This window comes from Panicum virgatum, chromosome 9N (assembly GCF_016808335.1).
Source record: "Panicum virgatum strain AP13 chromosome 9N, P.virgatum_v5, whole genome shotgun sequence".
In the NCBI taxonomy this organism is placed as follows: domain Eukaryota; kingdom Viridiplantae; phylum Streptophyta; class Magnoliopsida; order Poales; family Poaceae; genus Panicum; species Panicum virgatum.
In genome coordinates, this window is record NC_053153.1 from 4,106,011 (window position 1) to 4,123,368 (window position 17,358).

The window sequence follows — 17,358 nt, forward strand, 5'->3', positions numbered from 1 at the left end:
AAAAAGAAGTCTAAGCTACTGAGAAAGGGAAGACGTGAGATTCAGAATGTCTGACCTGTCGACGATCTGCACGTTACCATCTGCATCATGCAAGGTGAAATCAATGAGTTTTCTGGAAGGTCGACGATCTTCAAGTGCTGTTTTTGTCAACGTAACAGCATCTATTTCCCATTCTTCCACCCTACTTTCCTTGACTGTGATAAATAAATCTTTTTCAGATAAGTTCAATTCCTTCTCTTTGAAATTAGAACAGGCAGCTGCCCTCTTTGGTCTCTTGCACACGACAGGCTCATCAGTGGTGCCCTTGCTCTCTGTTTTAGCCTCATGTTCAGTCACCATTTCTTCATTCTCGGTGAAATCAACTTCCGTATTCTGAAGCTTTGCTTTGCGCTTCTTTGTTACTGAAAACAAGAAGAGCAATGAACACATTAAAATAGCCGAATGCTAAGGAAGAGACGATCTGAAACACATGCATTCATTTAAACATGGAAAAGAGTTTGAAAAACAGAATTTATTTAATAGACTTTAAATAAGTTTATGCAGAAATCAACAGCTCAATTCACGCAGCAAAAGATGCACCATGCTGAATCAATTTGTTAGTACATATAACCAAATCTAGGCATGCCTAACTAATAACATGAGTGAATATGCTGCCTACCCAGATACTTAAAACTGCAGGTCAGGCAAGATGATGATGAGTGGATGAAGTTAGAAAGACAGGACTTGGGACGTTTTGTATACTTGTTTTTTGCAAGAGACGTTTTATAAACTATACTAATTTAGTTGCAGACTGGTAAATCCCTAACTACATAAAGACTGGACACAATAGTATGATTGAATTGAAAAAGGAAGACAGTTGCAGAACTTCAGTATCAAACTATCAATTCTGCACAAATGGATACATAAGTACCGCAACGTTGCTTGTAGCATACTAGGATATCCTGGCTCCTAGCAGACTAGCATGTCCTGAAATAAGGATGGTTCTAAGACTCTAAATGTAATCATTGAACTAGCCAGTATCCATGAGGCCTCATAAACACTAGTGTTTAAGCGCATACAGTGACATTGAGTTAAATTTGGTGCTTCAAAGGGTTCCTTTGAGAAGTGTTTCAACTTTCTAGTGCTCACTCTTACCCCCACCTATATTTCACCGAAGATTGCAAATAAATGCAAACAGAAACCTTGATCAAAGCAACGGCCACTTTGCCTCCTTGGCATTGACATGAGCTCAACTGCTCAAGCTATGGCAGAATGTGATCAAGGAAGGGGACAGCATGAATGATAGTGAGGGAGACAATGGTGAGAAGGAAGGAAGCGGTGGAGAGGACAAAGGAATGAAGAACCCAACTCAAGAGATAGCAAGTTGATTCATGTAGTAGCAGTTTCATGATGAGTTGATGACCTAACCGCAATGAGAAATTGAGGACAATCTGTATTAAGGCGTATTGGGTTGTCCCCTTTGTTTAAAGTAGAAATTGAAGTTGATGCTTCCTAATTCATATCAATATGTATCAGAGCCATCCTAGCATTTTTTTCACAAACATGCAGGAGAGCTGCATATCATTATCAAAGTACAGGCACAACATAAACTGGAGAATTGATTCAATTGAAGTAACCTAGCTGGCATATACCAGCCTTACATCTTTAATGCATAAACAGAAAATAATTGTGCCCCAGTTCACACCCTCATATAGTGCACTACAGAATTCAATGATAAAGAAAAGTGATATATTGCAGTTACAAGGCAGTGGGAACAAGGCCTGTAGCTGTAGCAACAGCAGGATACGGATGCTTCGCCATAACACCTCTGTAAAGTTTAGAATCAAGCAAATATGTCAACAAACATTTATAAAACAAGTATGTCAAACATCGGATTGCAAGCTAAAATGTTTTTAGCAATTAAATTAGGAATTAACATAATAGGAAACAATAACTTCACTAAAAACATGATGATGATGCTTTGGTGAATGTTTTGCTGCTCGACCCTACTGGAATAACTACCTTGTTACATGGATTTAAAGCATAGCAACTAATATGAGAGCAAAATCAGAAGCATATTAAATGCAACTAATCATGTGCTCCTTTTGGAAACATATGATAATTTAAATTTTTACAGGTCAAACCTCCTCAACTTTGACTATCAATATATTTGTTACTATATAGATTTGTTGTGAAAACAATACAATAGTCTAAGTGCCACATATTCTTGAGCACAGGGGTACCCCTGTGATGTAATGAAAATATGAATAATTGGAAAGTACACCTTTCAATTCAATCATATCAAAATGTTGGAATAAGAAAACACATTATCACCACATAACAATTAGGTTACACCAAGTTGTGCACCCGCTCACTCATTAAATATGGTACTATAAAAAGATTGAATGTGAGGATTGTTTCGTTAAATACAGCGGGACCGTAGCTAAATGCCATCTTGTTTTCATGACTAGAGCAGAGTTTAGCGCTAACAAACAATAGAGCAGCAACAACAGTAGGTACTTCTTGCAAATCAGAGAGGCACAGGTGCCAAACCAAGCGAAACAGAGCTCGCTACGCAAACCGAGCGAGCTGCTGGGCGCCGCAAAATGCAGCCCAGTGCCGGGGAAGCTTCTCCCGGCGACGATCCCCAGCGCGATCGGAGAAACGACACACCCGCCTACAGCACGGAAGGGAACCCCACGCCCAAAACCCTCGCGGAAGCAGTACTGCAAACGAAGCGAGCGAGCGTCGACAACGTGCTCACCGAGAGCAGCGAAGAGGAGCAGCTCCCCTGGCGACGAGAGGGGCAGCGCTCGTCGGAGGCGTGTTTCTGCGGTGGCGGCGCGCGGCGAAAGCAGCGTGGGGGAGGCGAAGCGCGAGGCGGAGAGGGACGGAGGGAGAGTGGGAAGGAAAGGAGGGGGAGTGGGGGGGTAATAATGGAGCGGAGAGGAAGGATGCGAGGCGACGCGGGGGTTTTGAGTTTTGAGCGGAGGTCGTGGGGGACCATTTTGGCGCCCGTGCGCGGGCGGGGGTCCTAATATTTCCGCGTCGATTTCGGGAACTGGGCTTCGGAAATCGGAGAGCGAAGATCTTGAAGAACAAATGCTCTAGTTGCATTGCAAACGATACTTCGAGATGTTGTTTTCTGAATCCTTTGATGCAATGCGAACCTCTTTATAAGATCAATATCACGTTCATTTGATCATAGTCATATCGTGATTCCTCGGACTGGTTCCCCGTAATTTGTTCGGTTGTTATGAAACATTTTCTATCTATCCATTTGCGGTAGCAACACAAAGACGGTGTTTATGATGGTAATGTATAAGTAACTAAATGCAACTTTGCTGCAGAAGGACTTGTAGCATAGTGATTACAAGAACTTCGGTAGCACCTCAGGTCCTGATCCGATTCTCCATGGAAGCGAATTTTCTAGGATGTAACGTTGTTATGCTTTCAGTGGTAGGCGATGTTCTCCTCGCAGTGACTTTGTTAATCTCGATGATTTACCAGCTTAGTCTTCAAAGATGCTCATATGGATAGGATTTGCTCATATGCATTCATTGGGGGAGACCGAATGAGTGTGTGCGTGTTGTGAGTATTTGAGTTATACCGTGTAATTAATAAAATACAACTTTGCTTCTATTGAACCAACCCAACAACCTATTTATTGTAGGACTTGTCTATTGTGTTTATCTCCAGACGAGATGGACTTGCCATGCAACCAAGCCTTATTGAACTTTCTCTAAGTTGTCCTCGCAACATACTTGCAAATTATAGCAATTAATTTCTAAATTCAAATAACCACTTGACTAGAAATTGTTCATTCACCTTCACAAAGACATCGGATCAATTTGGAAAACATTTTATCAGGTACTTCCTCTCAGTCTGTCTCATGTGGAACATTTTCAATTTTGATTGTTAATAGTTAGAATATTATAAAAGATTAACAATGTAAAAAATGTTGTTACTTGATTCATTGGGAAACTAGTTCTCATATAATGTTCTCATATAATGTGACTCATTCAATTTAAAATAATTAATTTTCAAGAATCTCGTAGTTAGGCCTTGTTTAGATCCCAAAACGCAAAATGCAAAAATTTTGTAAATCGCTTGCATGATATACTAAATGTAGTCAAAAAATAAATCGCATTACACAAATGGACTGTAAATCGCGAGACGAATCTAATGAACCTAATTATGATGCGACCAGACACTAAATTGCTACAGTAATGCTACAGTAATGTGTTCTACTTATGGATTAATTAGGCTCATTAGATTCGTCTCGTAGTTTACAGACGAGATCTGTAATTAGTTTTGTGATTAGTCTACATTTAATACTTCAAATATTGAAGATTCCCTTCCAAAAACACAAAAATGCAAAGTGATCTAAACACACCCTTAGAATTGAAAAGAATTTACTTATGACTTACAAGAGAGTACTTGTTTTCAGCGGGCCACACTTTGCTTAACTTTTGGGGACATCAGGCACCAAGCAACCAAGCATACCCTAGATCAATATTCAATGTCTTTACTTCAGGCCAAATCCTCAATGAGGACTATTTCAAGTGCTATTATGTAACCGAACAATACAAGTACTACCTCCGTCCCAAAATATAAGTATTTATAGATTTCTGCTGATCTTGACCATTCGTCTTAATCAAAAAATTTGTAAAAATATTATTTATTTTGTTATGACATGTTTTATCATAGTATATATTTGAAGTATATTTTAATTTTTTTTATTTTTTCTCAAATTTTTTGAATAAGACGAATGGTCAAACATGATCAGCAGAAGTCAACAAATGTTTATATTTTGGGACGGAGGTAGTACTATACATCACATGATCCATGGCGACAAGCCCCTCGCTTACAGCTCAACTGCACCCAATGACTCAACAACTTATACAATTACAGATTTATAGTCACACAGCCTAGGTACATACACACTTCGTCAGTGAAAAAGAAAAGGAAAAGAATGGATTACACTAGATAGGATCATAGGCCAATGCCTTAAACTAGAGGATAAAAATAAGCCCAACAAGGCTTCTAAGCTGTAACACTAACATCTATGTACATGTTAAGATGCTCAGAGCAATCAAGGGCTCCTATGAATGAAATGCCGCGTCGCTGCTTCAGAAATGAAGAGGAAGCTCTTGATCAGTCTTGGTTATTTTCAGTTTCAGGTTTGGACGACCCTGACCTGCCATAGAATACCTTCGCAATGAATCCATCAGCAGGTGTGCCTACAGATGACCGCACTCGGCCCTTTTGTCCTTTGTTAAGCCAGCAACCTGCTAGATCGTGCAGTGTCATTCCTGGGCTTACTGGCTTGCCACCGCACAATATATCCACCTGCAAGAACAGACACCTCTGTTGGTACCAGATGAACGTGGAACAAAATGGCCGCTGCCACGGTTCCACAACTATATCATCAACCAACGCCAAATGGTAACAAAGTTTATCAAAACATGCTCAAATGGCATTCTTAAAAAAATGCTCAAATGACATTCTTGAAAAAAAAACATGATCAAAAGCATTGAGTTATGCAAAGTTTGGGGGCTATTGCACTTATGGAAGCTATGTACTGCACACAGCTTTGCTACTTGTTATCAGCTGTATTGAACAAGGAACTGGGTTTGGGTGGTCTTATTATTCGCTTTCGTAGATGTTCACCGCAAACAGAATGACAAGAAACTCATCAAACTGGAACCAGCTTCAAGGAAGCAATATTTGAAAATGAGAGGTTGAGTTTTTCCAGGATAATTCAGATATCAATATATCATAATGAAACGATATACATTGTTTTTTCAAACATAAGTAACTGGACCTTATGAGACGTAACTAATTGATTATCACTGGGAGAAATAAAGACAAACCTCAGCTTCACTTGAAAGATTAAGTTTCTGCATGAGGTACTTCTGTATGAAGGACGCAGGCAAGTCTACATCCCTAGGACAGAGTAATAAGAGCATCTCAAGTTAGTACAGAAAAGCATATAGCATTTTGAGAAAGAGCACGAGGGGATAACTCACTTGATCCTCAAAAATTTTGACGCTACCTGTGGTAGAGGAGGCTGACCTTTCCTGAAAATGATTGTAAACCCAACAGCATGATTTGTGATGCTCCTTTTAAAAAACAATAAATGAAAAGAGAAGTCTAGTTTCTTACTGGTCAAAAGCAGCAACAAGGTTGAACCATAATGCTCGCAACTTTCTCTTCTTGTTAGGCAGCTTTGGCTTGATGTTTTTCTGTTTTCCCGTTAAAATCAACAGTTTCTTGCTTCCTGTTCTCTTCTCCAGATTTCCACGTCTTGTAAACTGCCTCTTAGTCTTTGATTGACTGGTAGGAGTTTCATCAACTGGATCATCAGATTTATTTTCTGTCATCTTTACATCTTCTGATTTAGATCTGAGAGACCTTTTATTTTTAGCAGCTTTAAATTGAGAACCTAAAGGTCTCCATCCCCCAACTTTCTTTGTGATATTACTGCCCCGCAACTTGGTGTGCTGCGTATCAATGGCATAAGGAGCAGTAAATAAGTTAATCACAAAAATATTATGAATTGCAATCATATATAATTTGAAAAACGTAAGACAGCACATATATTTTTATTAATGCAGAAACTAAAGGAGGTTAAGACGTGGTCAAGACTTTGCTACCAAATACTAGTTACCACAATCACAATCAGGTTCCAGGCAACGTTATCAACATGGAAAGTGATATCGTTATACTCCTACATGGAAAATAATCAATGTTTGAGACAAAAAAGAAGATTAAACAAATGTTCCCAGGCCAGGCATAAACACATACAGGAACTCTTAGGCTCATGAAGATCGGTTCAAAACAGTGGGATCAATTGATATGTATTATCTTATTGGTCACCTGATACTACATGTATGCGCAAACAAAATAGAGGAAAAAATAGGCAAAGACAAGAGTGAGTTATCTGGCCACTAGCAACTTTTTAAACTGTGGGATTTATCAAACTAAAACCATCAGAATTTCTCAGTACAATCATTTAATAAGGATATCTGACAAAAGAAAAGCTACATACCAAAGAGAGGTTACGTAAACGTGAAGCTTTTGTTCTCCTCTTTGTCAAGCATTTTTGCATAGACACTCGAGGAGCAGGAATCTTCAATGAAGATAAAGATCGTTCTTTCCTCTTGATAGGTGATGCAACTGACGATGTGACTTCTGGGCCCTCAACCTTTTGCTTCTTAGGAAATATCTTTGACCTTACAAATTGTAGGCTATGATCAATTCTGTACAGAAAATTAGTTGACATGAGCCATAATTATAAAATTGATCAAGTACCTTTCAACAAAACCTAACATTCTATATATTATACGGTGCTTGGAAATTAAAAAGGGATGATTTATTGGAGTTAATTAATGGGGCAATCTAGGCACTTCAGAAATTAAAAATTAATCATCTTCACATTATTGTGGTCAGAGGAACTAGAAAACTAAGTTAGCCAAATAAGACAGGAAAAGTACATATAGCACGTTATGACCATCCAGTAGCCAAGGTTTTGCAGAAGGAGATTACATGGAATGGTAACAATTTAAATGATGAAATCATGCAACTAATACAGCGAAATCATGACATTGTCAAAGCAAGATGACCCAACATGCAGGTGCATGTGTTGCGCAATGTTGCACATTCGCACTAGCTTACGCAATACTGATGCCATAACTCAAAAGGGGTAAATTTGTGGTCATAGAAAATTAAATTGAATAATGCCTTAAGTTTGTTGAAAATCCTAAGACAATGCAATAGTATAGAATGAAATGAGTGTGAATATTTCAAGAAACTAGAAATAAAACCTGAGTTTCTCCAACGGAGCACAGCCCAAATCAATGCTACAAATAGGGCAGCAGCAGACTTCCTTATTTATGAACTCTTCTGATATGCACTTCCTGCAAACTGATTAAAAGTACTTATAAAATTAATGGCAGAGGCACAACTATGACTTACAGAGAAATTTTTTGGAAGTTGCAAATCTAATATAGATATAGAAACATTAGCAAACTGGGTCTGACCAGATCACACAGCTGGCACATACAAAGGGGAAAGGTTGCATGGCTTGATGAGAAAAAAATGCAGCGATTACAAATTAGTTAGCATATCTTCAACTGTTAAGGCTAAGCACATTGATTAGTTATAAAAATTTAACAGAAGTTCCTCCCCCTCTCCAGCTCTCCCTCAGTCCCTCTGGCGACATGCTATAGCACCTCGCCACAAATAAGGACTTCGTTCCCTCACTGAGGAACGTAACACAGTATATTTCTTCTCAGGACGGAGGTTATTACAGAATCTCCAGAACAGGATAAACAAAAAAAACATTTTTGTCCTATAAAACCTTATAATTCACACATAGGTATCAAATTAACATATAGCAGAGCGCACATTAACCAAGAAGGCCAACTTTACAAAGACACTGGAACACTCACCAGAACCTCTAAAGGTACAGGTTGCCCCTCGCTTCCTAACATTTACTAATTTCAGATGGCAAGCATCAAAAGATTACCATGTTAACTTTAACCTTGGGTGCGAACTATAAAATCATCAAACCACGCAATATATAGTTGCTATTTAAAACAAGCCCACTCGACAAAGCTCCAAGAACTAAGTTTCCGTACACAAAAATTGTTGCTTTTCATGCAATGTGACATACACCTATTCCCAACACGTTCACAAAAAGGCTCGCAACAAATCTTGCCGTATAATGGGGAGCAATCTAGAAAAAACCCTTCCCCATGTTATGATGTTAATGCAAGCCTCCATCACCACAAATCCCCATTCAAAATATTAAGTACCCTTTTCATGAATAGAAAACATTTAATTGAACATTAAAGCTAGTACATCCTCCTTGTAAAAGCAGAAGTCATGTGATTTCTCATGGATCACGGCGTATATAGGCAGAACCCGCCACTATTCATGCAATCGATCGCTCATATCACCTCAATTCCCTAATAAAAACAGTGCAAAAAAGCGAATCCAGTCTTCCATCCGGGAGTGGAACATTAGAGCGTAGCCTCTCTACAACAAACTTACGGGGCACGTGAATTCGACACACCAAAATCGCACACCTTTGCCCAAACAAAAATGGCACATGAAATTCTCAAAGCTTGCAACGACCCAAGCTGCTGCCACCTTCTGCGCATCACCGCAAAAAGTTCAAATCCGAAGCGCGGAACGATCGCCGCAACCACCTTCCGCGTCTCAAGACGCAGCACCCCCCAAAAGGGCTTTGCGCCACAGAACCCAAGCAGACCTACACGCACGGCAGTTACGGAAGGTTGGTGGGACCGCGTGAGTACTCACAGGTGTGGAGGCACTCGGTGATGGCGGCGGCGTCGCGGAGGAGACGGCCGCAGAGCGGGCACGTGAGGCACGCCGCGAGCGCCGACCGCTTCAACCTCACCACGTCCCCGACTCCTCCGCCCCCTCCCGCCCCAGGCGCGGCCGCGGCGGCTGTCGCCTCGCAAGCGAGGACGGCGCTGTCCATGCCGCCGGCCGGAAGAGCCCGAGCACGAAGCGGCGTAGGGACGGCTTCGGGGCTTCTCCCCTCCCGATTCTCCCCCACGACGCGCTGGCCCACAGCTTCGGTTTCCTCGGCCCACAAGCTGTATGCCCACACACTCCTTAAGGAGTCCGGTAGTTGGCCCAAAAAGAAACAAAAAGCCTATTGGCCCAGCAAGAGTGCAGTCCGTACATCGACCACCGACGCCGGCGTTCAAGCACCGCATGTCCGCGCTAATGTCCGTTCACCCTGTCCTTCGATCCCGCCGAGTCCTAACAAGTTGCATCTGATCTCAGGCCAGCATCATCGTACCCATCTGGAATAAAGTTGAGCGTGTGGACGAACAGAGGTACACGGACGAAGTATGTGCACGATAGGTCCATCTTAACGATTAATCAATACACAATAATGGAAGGTTCGCACCCGACCTATTTATAAAACGGTGCTGCTACTAGCGCTCGGACGTCCGATTGAAAATTTTCTATCGAGCACTCCGTCGCAACATTGAAAATTTACTAATGTAATATTGGACATCACCTCTTGCAACATATGAAATTATAAGTAAAATTTATTACGACATCTGATTCCGAGATATAAAATTCTCATCGCAATATGTACATCATGTCTTATGCAATATTCACTCATCTATACCTATTTCTAAAACAAGTAAGATTTCCGCCTAGTATTTTGTTTGGTCCGTCTTGTGTCATTAACAGGCGAGTCTTAGTCCATCCGTACGTGAGTCGGACCAGCCCTTCGTCCACGCCTCGATCACGTAATAAATCTCTACAAATTAATGGACAAGCAACTATACATATCCGATACTTATACCAACTTTGCCCGTGATAACGCACGTGCAATTTGCCTAGTAAATGGTAACATGCAAAAACAATGTTTGCAACATTGGCCCTTACGTTTTGGGACATTCAAAATTGTGCGTGCAACATCTAAAATGACAAATTGAAAACATCATATAAAAACCGATCATCCGTTGCAATAAATCATCTCTTGTAACATCCAAAAAAAATCTTTGCAACATCTCAGCTCGGTGCCCTACATCGGGTGTGGCCACCAGCCCGCGCACAGTGTGACACGCGACAGCGAGCGTGGCCTTGCCGGAGGCAAGGGGCGGCGGAACAGCAGGGGCACGCCTGCAGGGGCTGCGCGGGGGCACAATGAGGCGTGGGTGTGGGGAGACTCGGAAACAAGGACGTTCCATGGACAGTGACGGCGGCAGGGTGGAGCTCGTCGCCGAGGAGGGTCTGCAAGGTGGCGAAAGGGTGAGGGCTCAAAAGGGTAAGGAGGACGAGGGAGAGTCGTTGCCGCGAGAAATTGAAGAGTGGCTCACTGGAGCCGATGAATTTGGTGGCGCCTCGTGAGGCCCCCTCCTGCGCTGGCGACTGCCACGACGAGTGTTATGGAGCGAGGCGCAGGCTGAGAGGTTGAGCGCGATTCCATTCTGTGAGCGGCTCTCGGTGGCCTTCGGGGAGCACGAGGCGCGGTCGGGGACGTCCGTCCGATGCGTCGGACGTCCTATCCCTAACATTACCGTTTTTAAAAATAACTTGGGACCCAAACATTTACCCGAAAAGCAAGCAAGACTTAAACCAAAGATATCACCCAAGATGTTAAATAAAATGAACATTGTCTAGGTACACTTGCGTATGTTGAGGCAATCATAGACCATGCTACAGACCTAGGAGACAATGAGCCTATTTGTTTGAGCTTCTGGACGTCTTTTCAGCGTAAAAAAAATCAGATTTTCAAATAAACAGTGAACTACTCACGCAGTTTCGGAAAAGCCAAAAGCTAAGGAAAGTTAACTTTATATAAAAAGCTGAAAAGCTTATTTCTCTGAGTTTTTTTTAGCCTTTTGAGTCAAAAAAAACTGAAATCATAATCTAAAAGCTAATATTGTCTTTTTAGAAGCAAAATCTGCAATAGGTTTTCCGCTCCAAAAGCTACGAAAGGGCTGGTAAATTACAAGAGCCCCAGTAGCATCTTAGGTCGTAGGTTCGATTCCTTGTGGAAGCAAATATTTCAGGTTCTACCGTCATTGTGCTTTCAGTGGTAGGTGATGTTCCTATCGGCAGCGAGACGCATGTGGTTACTTCGTTAATCTTCGTCCCTGGCTGGCTTGATGATACCTTGCCGAAGGATTGGCAGGGACTACAGACAGATCACAATGATCACCTGGGGCTGGAGGATTGTGCCGGCACTCGTACGAATGAAGCAGCTTCTTATGCATGTTGAATGTGATAATCCAGTCTTGACAACGATAGTGCTTATCCTCCTCCAGAATGAAGTGGCAAAGACCAACATCCTTGGCGCTTACCATTGGGCACAGAGGTGCCGACCGAGGCAGCGGCGAGTCCCGGAAGTTCGGGAGCGTCCAGAGCTCATCGTTCACCCGGAAGACAGCGACCTTCACCCACTCCGCCGGCGTCTTCATCTTGTTGAGAACCCAGGTGGTACCCGCGCCGCGGCGTGAGCCAAGGGGCTCGAGTTCAAGAGCTACGGCCCAACGACGACGACGCGTCCTCCCGCTCCCTCTCCCGCCCATCCATCCCACCTAAACGCCGCCCACCGCACCGCCAACAGTGGAGCTCTTAGCCGCTGCTCCTTGTCGCTGTGGCCCTGTCGTTTCGAATCACCACCGCCTCCACCATCCACTGCGGCAAGTTGCGGCGAGACCGATCGCAGGAACAGTTATTGGTCTCTCTGATGAACATCGTCGCCACCAGCTTGACATGATCATACACGGATCGCTAGCTGATCCCCGGCGCCAAATAAACTGCGCGAGAGCCGCCACGCGCGCCGCGCCGGCCGTCGGCTCACGTCGAGTTCCAATCAATCATCAGTCTCTCGCTCGGCCGCGCCCTCTCGCTCGGCCGCGCCCGCTTCCCCTTGTTGGCAGTCACCTATGAGCACCTCCGAAGGACTGAGCACCGGCAGATCTGAAGATTCTCGAAGTCACCACTGGCGCCTCGTCGTCGACGGGAACGTCGCTTACCACTTAACGTGTAACACCGGTAAATCCTATGAAAATCCCAGGAAAAGATGCGAGCACCAGGATTTGAACTCTGGTGGTTAGCGTCCCACTGAACCGTCCTACCATTGGACTACAAGCCAATTCGCAGTCCGGAATTTGATCCGTCCTCGGAGTTTAAATGGGCCCATCAAACGTCTTGGTAGGCCCAATATGGCCCAGGTGGGGTGGGCCTCGGCGACGAGGCGCTTCAAAGGTTTGAGTTGAGTAAGGATTGAAGGGGGTTAAGCCCAAAACGTCCATGACCTGGGCCGTTTTTGTGGGCCGACTTCACTACACGTCTACACGCTGGACCGCCGCTCCACCCTCTCCTTTTTCCGCCGTTTGGCTTCTCGTGTCCTCGCTGCCTCTTCTCGCCGCCGGCCGCCGCTCCACCCTCTCCTTTTGCCGCCGTCTCGGTGACGCCTCTGGCCCGCTCCTCTCCTCCGTGCGCGTGACGCTCACTGTGATCTGCAGCCGTAGCCGCCAGCGGTGGCGGCAAAGACTTGATCGAGCCGGGGTCTGCTCGTTTCTGTGACACCTGTACGTGCGATCAGCTTGGTGTATGTGGAGACTAGTTTAACTTTGGAGTTCATGGGCTAAAAAACGTTCCTTCTGTAACCACATTGTCGGTACACTCAGACAGGGGTACCCTCTCCCACAGCAACAAGCCCAAAGAGGCACGAGGTTATCCGTACCTCGCACTAAGCCTCTGGGCAGCTGGGCACAAAAGCCCGGACCTAACAGTTGGGGACAACGACCTCCGGGTCCGCTCCCCACGAGGTGGCAGGTCCGGTGCTGCCACGTGTCCACCTGGACGAAGTGCTCAGGGCCGGCTTCCACGGATCCGGACTCCCGCGGACAGGTCCCGAACCCCCGTGGGCTGGTCCTGGAACCCCACATGTGGAAGCCGGACCTCCAGGAGGCCTGAGCCTTCGAGCTAGTCAGGGCGCCCGGACCCCGCTCGGGAAGGGGTCCGGAGCCGCCACGTGCCCCTGTAGGCGCGACCGCCAGACCACCGGGTCCGGTGCCGACACGTGTCCCACAGGCGCAAGCCTTCCGCCGGAAGCCAACCCGCCTGCCGCATTAAAAGCGGGCGGAGGAGGCATGTGCTGTCAGAGCAGGGCATGGGCTACCCTCTGACGGGTTGGACAAGCACGAATGACAACACGGTAAGCCCGCCAGTTACCGAGGTGACTCGTCAGTTACCAAGGCAAGCATTAAAGACTCAGCGCCGCGCGCATGGGCGACGAGTCATGATGATCAGCTACTGACTGGAGCAACAGTCTACTCCGACGCATCGGCGCTTCATCATGACCTCGACGCGCGGCTGCAGAGGCTAGACTCTACTCCGACAGGACAGCTCAAGACCACGTCTGGTCAGAAGATTCGTACGTTGTAAGATAATATATCGCCGGGTCCACATGTCGGGGCCCCGCTTAGTGTACGTGCTCCCCTTGGTCATATAAAAGGGAGAGCACGCATGGTAGGATGACAAGTTCACACAGACACAAGTTCTCGGGACTTCTTCCAGGTCTCTCTCCTCCTCCACACTCTCGCTCAAGCCCAGGGCTCTAGCAAGCTCTCATACAGCACTCTCTAAGCTCTGGCAATACAACTCACAGTGGACGTAGGGTATTACGCTCCGGCGGCCCGAACCACTCTAAATCCTTGTGTGCTTTTCGTGTTCATACGCCTCTAGATCGAGCATTCCTTGGCTGTCCCCAAACTCATCCTGCACTTAGAATTAGGCGGGTTCAATCCGCCACCCGGCTGGAGAAATCCTTCGACACCCATCATCAAGCAAGCGCAATCCTAACCCTGTCGATTACCTACACAAGCTAAGGCTGCACTGGTAAGTGTGGTGACCCTACTACCCATTCTCATCTCCAGGTTTGAGTTTGACCACCAACCCTCAACCGGTTCCACATGTTTCTTGATCACTATAGTTCAATTCGTACAGTTTTTTTCTTTCTTTTCCTTGTCTGAATGCCCCCGAAGCCTGAACTAGCACACTGTTATTTGAATTGTGTTTTCTGTTGCGTATACCGTATCCTGCATCTGAATTGCGTTGTGTCATTAGATGTCACGCAGCCATGCACTCGATCAGATACCGTACCACTAGTGATATCTGCAGCAGTAAGATGTGTGTATGCCAAGTTTGAGATTAAAGGGTCCTTTATTACCTTTCCATGGAATGCAAGAAGTCGTTTAGTATTAGTGACAGTAAATAAGGTCATTAACTAGCAATAAGTAATAAAATATTAAGTTTCATTAAGTTGTTGTGTTGAAGGGAACAAGTCTTGTTTAGGACTCTATATATTACGACACCCCGTACAATACTCTTTCCTGAGAGGGGTTGCTACTCGATCTCTCTCTCTCCCCCTACCTTACAGAGCTTCTGAAATCCCCAATGGATTTCAGTTGCTTTCAACCCAACGCAGGGATTTGTAATTACTTGCCATTTGATTGCATGCAGCAGAATGGATACTATGACTTCCATCCTGCTGATCATCCATTTGAAGCTACTGGGGACTATATATCTGCTGGCTCTATGGTACCCCCAGCAACGTTCGACGACCTTGGGCACCAGTACTTTGAAGAAAGAGAAATCAAGAAGCCCATCTTCAACCATGCTTCATCGATCGGTCACAGATTTGGATCTCAGCTGCCTCTGCTGACTCCCAAAACCGAGGTTCCTCATCCCGTAGAAAGTGGCCTCGGATCATATAAGGCTTATGAGATGAGTGACAGGTTTGTGCCAAGAAAGAAGACCTCTAGCAATTCTTTGAAGAAACCCAATGTTGTGAAAGGGCAATGGACACCAGAAGAGGATAGGTAAAATTTATCGATGCTTACTTTTTATCCTCCTAGAAGTAAAAAACTCTACTGCAAGTCGTGACTTGTTCTTTCTTGTCTATCAATCGGTTCATTTTTGGAAATTTTAACAGGAAGCTGGTAAAATTAGTGGAACAGTTTGGACTGAGGAAGTGGTCTTACATAGCACAAATGCTGCCAGGAAGAGTGGGAAAGCAGTGCAGAGAAAGATGGCACAACCATTTGAGGCCGAACATCAAGGTGCACCTCTTTCTCCAGTTCAATTTTTCATTTTGAGTTGTTGCTGGGACAAAACCAATATTATACTGTGCTTCTAAATCTGTAGCGAAGTAAAGTGGAGTATTCTTATCAGTCATGCTAGTATTTAATTTCTGCATTGCAGTGCTTGGCATTTTTTTTAAGAAAAATATTGGCCTTCTGTAAATTTGATCTCAACACATTCAGTAATATTAGACAAAGGTCATAGTCAAACATGCAATGCATTATGGGCGCATTAAATTCTTGGAGTTACTAGTCAACCTTAGTAATTTTTTGGTTGCGTATTAGATAATCAAGTGTCTTGAGGGGAGAACCATAAAGACCAGAGAGATAGGGACACGACAGAGAATTATTTTCTTTTTTTTTGTGGAGAAGAGAGAGTATTGTATGCAGTCACATGTTACTTACATACTCAAATTGGCAGTTAACTATCTCTTAGCATGTAATTCACCTTAAAATGTATTTTTCTTTAATTTGGTTGCATCAGTTATATGTATTTTTATTGGTCTAGTAGTAAAAGCAGAAGAAAATTTCTCTTTACCTGCACATGGGGGAAAACAAATATGTAATAAGTTCGAAAATTGAATGATAGATAGTCACAACAACGAGGACCACAAGAAACTGTATATCACCATTAGTTAATCACCATTAGAAATGTATATAAAGATAAATGTATATAAAGAAAAAAGAAAAGAAATTCTATCAGGCTTAGTTAATCACCATTAGAAATGTGTATAAAGATAAAGAGAAAAAAGGTGAAAACCACAAGAAACTGTAAAGCCCAAAACTGGCATTCAGCTTTTTACAATTTTAGATGTCTTTTTTGGTATTATAAAATTTCATGACATCATGATAGTATCTCAATAATACCATTCACACAAGGATTAGAGTAACCCACTCCTTCTTATGGAACCCGCAAATGCAGAAAGACATTTGGAGTGAGGAGGAAGACATGGTCCTGATACAAGCACACAAGGAAGTGGGCAACAAATGGGCAGAGATTGCTAAGCGCCTGCCCGGTAGAACAGAGAACTCCATAAAGAACCACTGGAACGCAACAAAGAGGAGGCAGTTTGCTCGAAGGCGTAGCCGTACTAGCTCCAAGGGCCCCAAGTCAGGCACACTTCTTCAGAACTACATCAAAGGCCTTGGCATCGGCCCAAGCAAGAACGTTGCGCCTCTTGCTCAGCCCACACTGCCACCGTCGTCACCTGCAACTCCCGGATCGAAGTCGGCAAAGATCGATGAAATGCTAGAGCACAGCCCGTCCGACATACTGGATTCCCAGGGGATGCTCGGCGTGCACGAGTACAATTGCAGCGAGACTGATCAGTCCTGTGAAGAACTCCTAGCCCCTATCTGCAGTGATGACTTTTCAGTGGTTGACATGTGTGAAGGCCTGTTTGACACAAAGGAGGACGGCAGCTGCTTCCAAGTCTTCACGGTGGACGACGACGTCGACATGAGCTACATCTTCAACCATCTCGATCACGCGATCAAGGTCGATCCTGAAATTGACATGGAGATGATGTGGGACGACGCCGCCCTCGGATGCGCTGAGCCTGCCGGTGCCGGATCAGCTCAGATGGAGACTGTGCATGTGAAGGAGGAGATGGACCTGATGGAGATGGTGGCGGCCACGCAGAAGTACGCCGAGGCAGAAAAGAACTAGATAAGTGCTTGGATATATGCTATATATTATAGATAAAATAACTGCACGACCCAA

General features: G+C 44.4%; 3 protein-coding genes across 5 annotated transcripts; 1 reads left to right on the forward strand and 2 right to left on the reverse strand.

Moving 5' to 3' along the window:
• Nucleotides 1-15: 15 nt before the first annotated feature.
• LOC120687587 (DNA (cytosine-5)-methyltransferase 1A-like) lies at nt 16-2,555 on the reverse strand. Its single transcript, XM_039969603.1, has 2 exons — nt 1,761-2,555; nt 16-401 (listed from the first exon to the last, which is right to left on the reverse strand). Exons 1-2 carry the CDS (start codon nt 1,798-1,800, stop codon nt 16-18), a joined length of 426 nt encoding a protein of 141 aa, XP_039825537.1. The 5' UTR covers nt 1,801-2,555.
• Nucleotides 2,556-4,836: 2,281 nt separating this feature from the next.
• On the reverse strand, nt 4,837-9,564 carry LOC120692398 (E3 ubiquitin protein ligase DRIP2-like). Of its 3 annotated transcripts, XM_039975674.1 has the most exons (8): nt 9,310-9,563; nt 7,809-7,908; nt 7,034-7,244; nt 6,428-6,485; nt 6,148-6,337; nt 6,012-6,062; nt 5,856-5,928; nt 4,837-5,331 (listed from the first exon to the last, which is right to left on the reverse strand). In XM_039975674.1, the coding sequence occupies exons 1-8, from the start codon at nt 9,491-9,493 to the stop codon at nt 5,137-5,139; spliced, it is 1,062 nt and encodes a 353-aa protein (XP_039831608.1). In that variant the 5' UTR covers nt 9,494-9,563; the 3' UTR covers nt 4,837-5,136. The 3 variants fall into 3 exon arrangements, with proteins under 3 accessions (XP_039831608.1, XP_039831607.1, XP_039831606.1); XM_039975672.1 differs by having other exon boundaries at nt 4,847-5,331; nt 6,148-6,485; nt 9,310-9,562; XM_039975673.1 differs by lacking the exon at nt 6,012-6,062 and having other exon boundaries at nt 6,148-6,485; nt 9,310-9,564.
• A 5,385-nt stretch (nt 9,565-14,949) lies between these two features.
• LOC120687595 (transcription factor MYB4-like) lies at nt 14,950-17,304 on the forward strand. Its single transcript, XM_039969610.1, has 3 exons — nt 14,950-15,374; nt 15,488-15,614; nt 16,558-17,304. The coding sequence occupies exons 1-3, from the start codon at nt 14,950-14,952 to the stop codon at nt 17,302-17,304; spliced, it is 1,299 nt and encodes a 432-aa protein (XP_039825544.1).
• Nucleotides 17,305-17,358: the final 54 nt, after the last annotated feature.

What these genes read in the sequence shown, in the direction of transcription:
- LOC120692398 (XM_039975672.1), bottom strand. Translation starts at nt 9,493, where the DNA reads ATGGACAGCGCCGTCCTCGCTTGCGAGGCGACAGCCGCCGCGGCCGCG. An exon ending in CACCGAGTGCCTCCACACCT is followed by an intron (nt 7,909 to 9,309) that starts GTGAGTACTCAC and finishes ACTTTTAATCAG; the next exon opens with TTTGCAGGAAGTGCATATCA. An exon ending in GTTTACGTAACCTCTCTTTG is followed by an intron (nt 6,486 to 7,033) that starts GTATGTAGCTTT and finishes ATTGATACGCAG; the next exon opens with CACACCAAGTTGCGGGGCAG.
- LOC120687595 (XM_039969610.1), top strand. Translation starts at nt 14,950, where the DNA reads ATGGATTTCAGTTGCTTTCAACCCAACGCAGGGATTTGTAATTACTTG. An exon ending in TGGACACCAGAAGAGGATAG is followed by an intron (nt 15,375 to 15,487) that starts GTAAAATTTATC and finishes AAATTTTAACAG; the next exon opens with GAAGCTGGTAAAATTAGTGG. An exon ending in ATTTGAGGCCGAACATCAAG is followed by an intron (nt 15,615 to 16,557) that starts GTGCACCTCTTT and finishes CCGCAAATGCAG; the next exon opens with AAAGACATTTGGAGTGAGGA.
- LOC120687587 (XM_039969603.1), bottom strand. Translation starts at nt 1,800, where the DNA reads ATGGCGAAGCATCCGTATCCTGCTGTTGCTACAGCTACAG. An exon ending in TGCTGTTGCTACAGCTACAG is followed by an intron (nt 402 to 1,760) that starts GCCTTGTTCCCA and finishes TCTTGTTTTCAG; the next exon opens with TAACAAAGAAGCGCAAAGCA.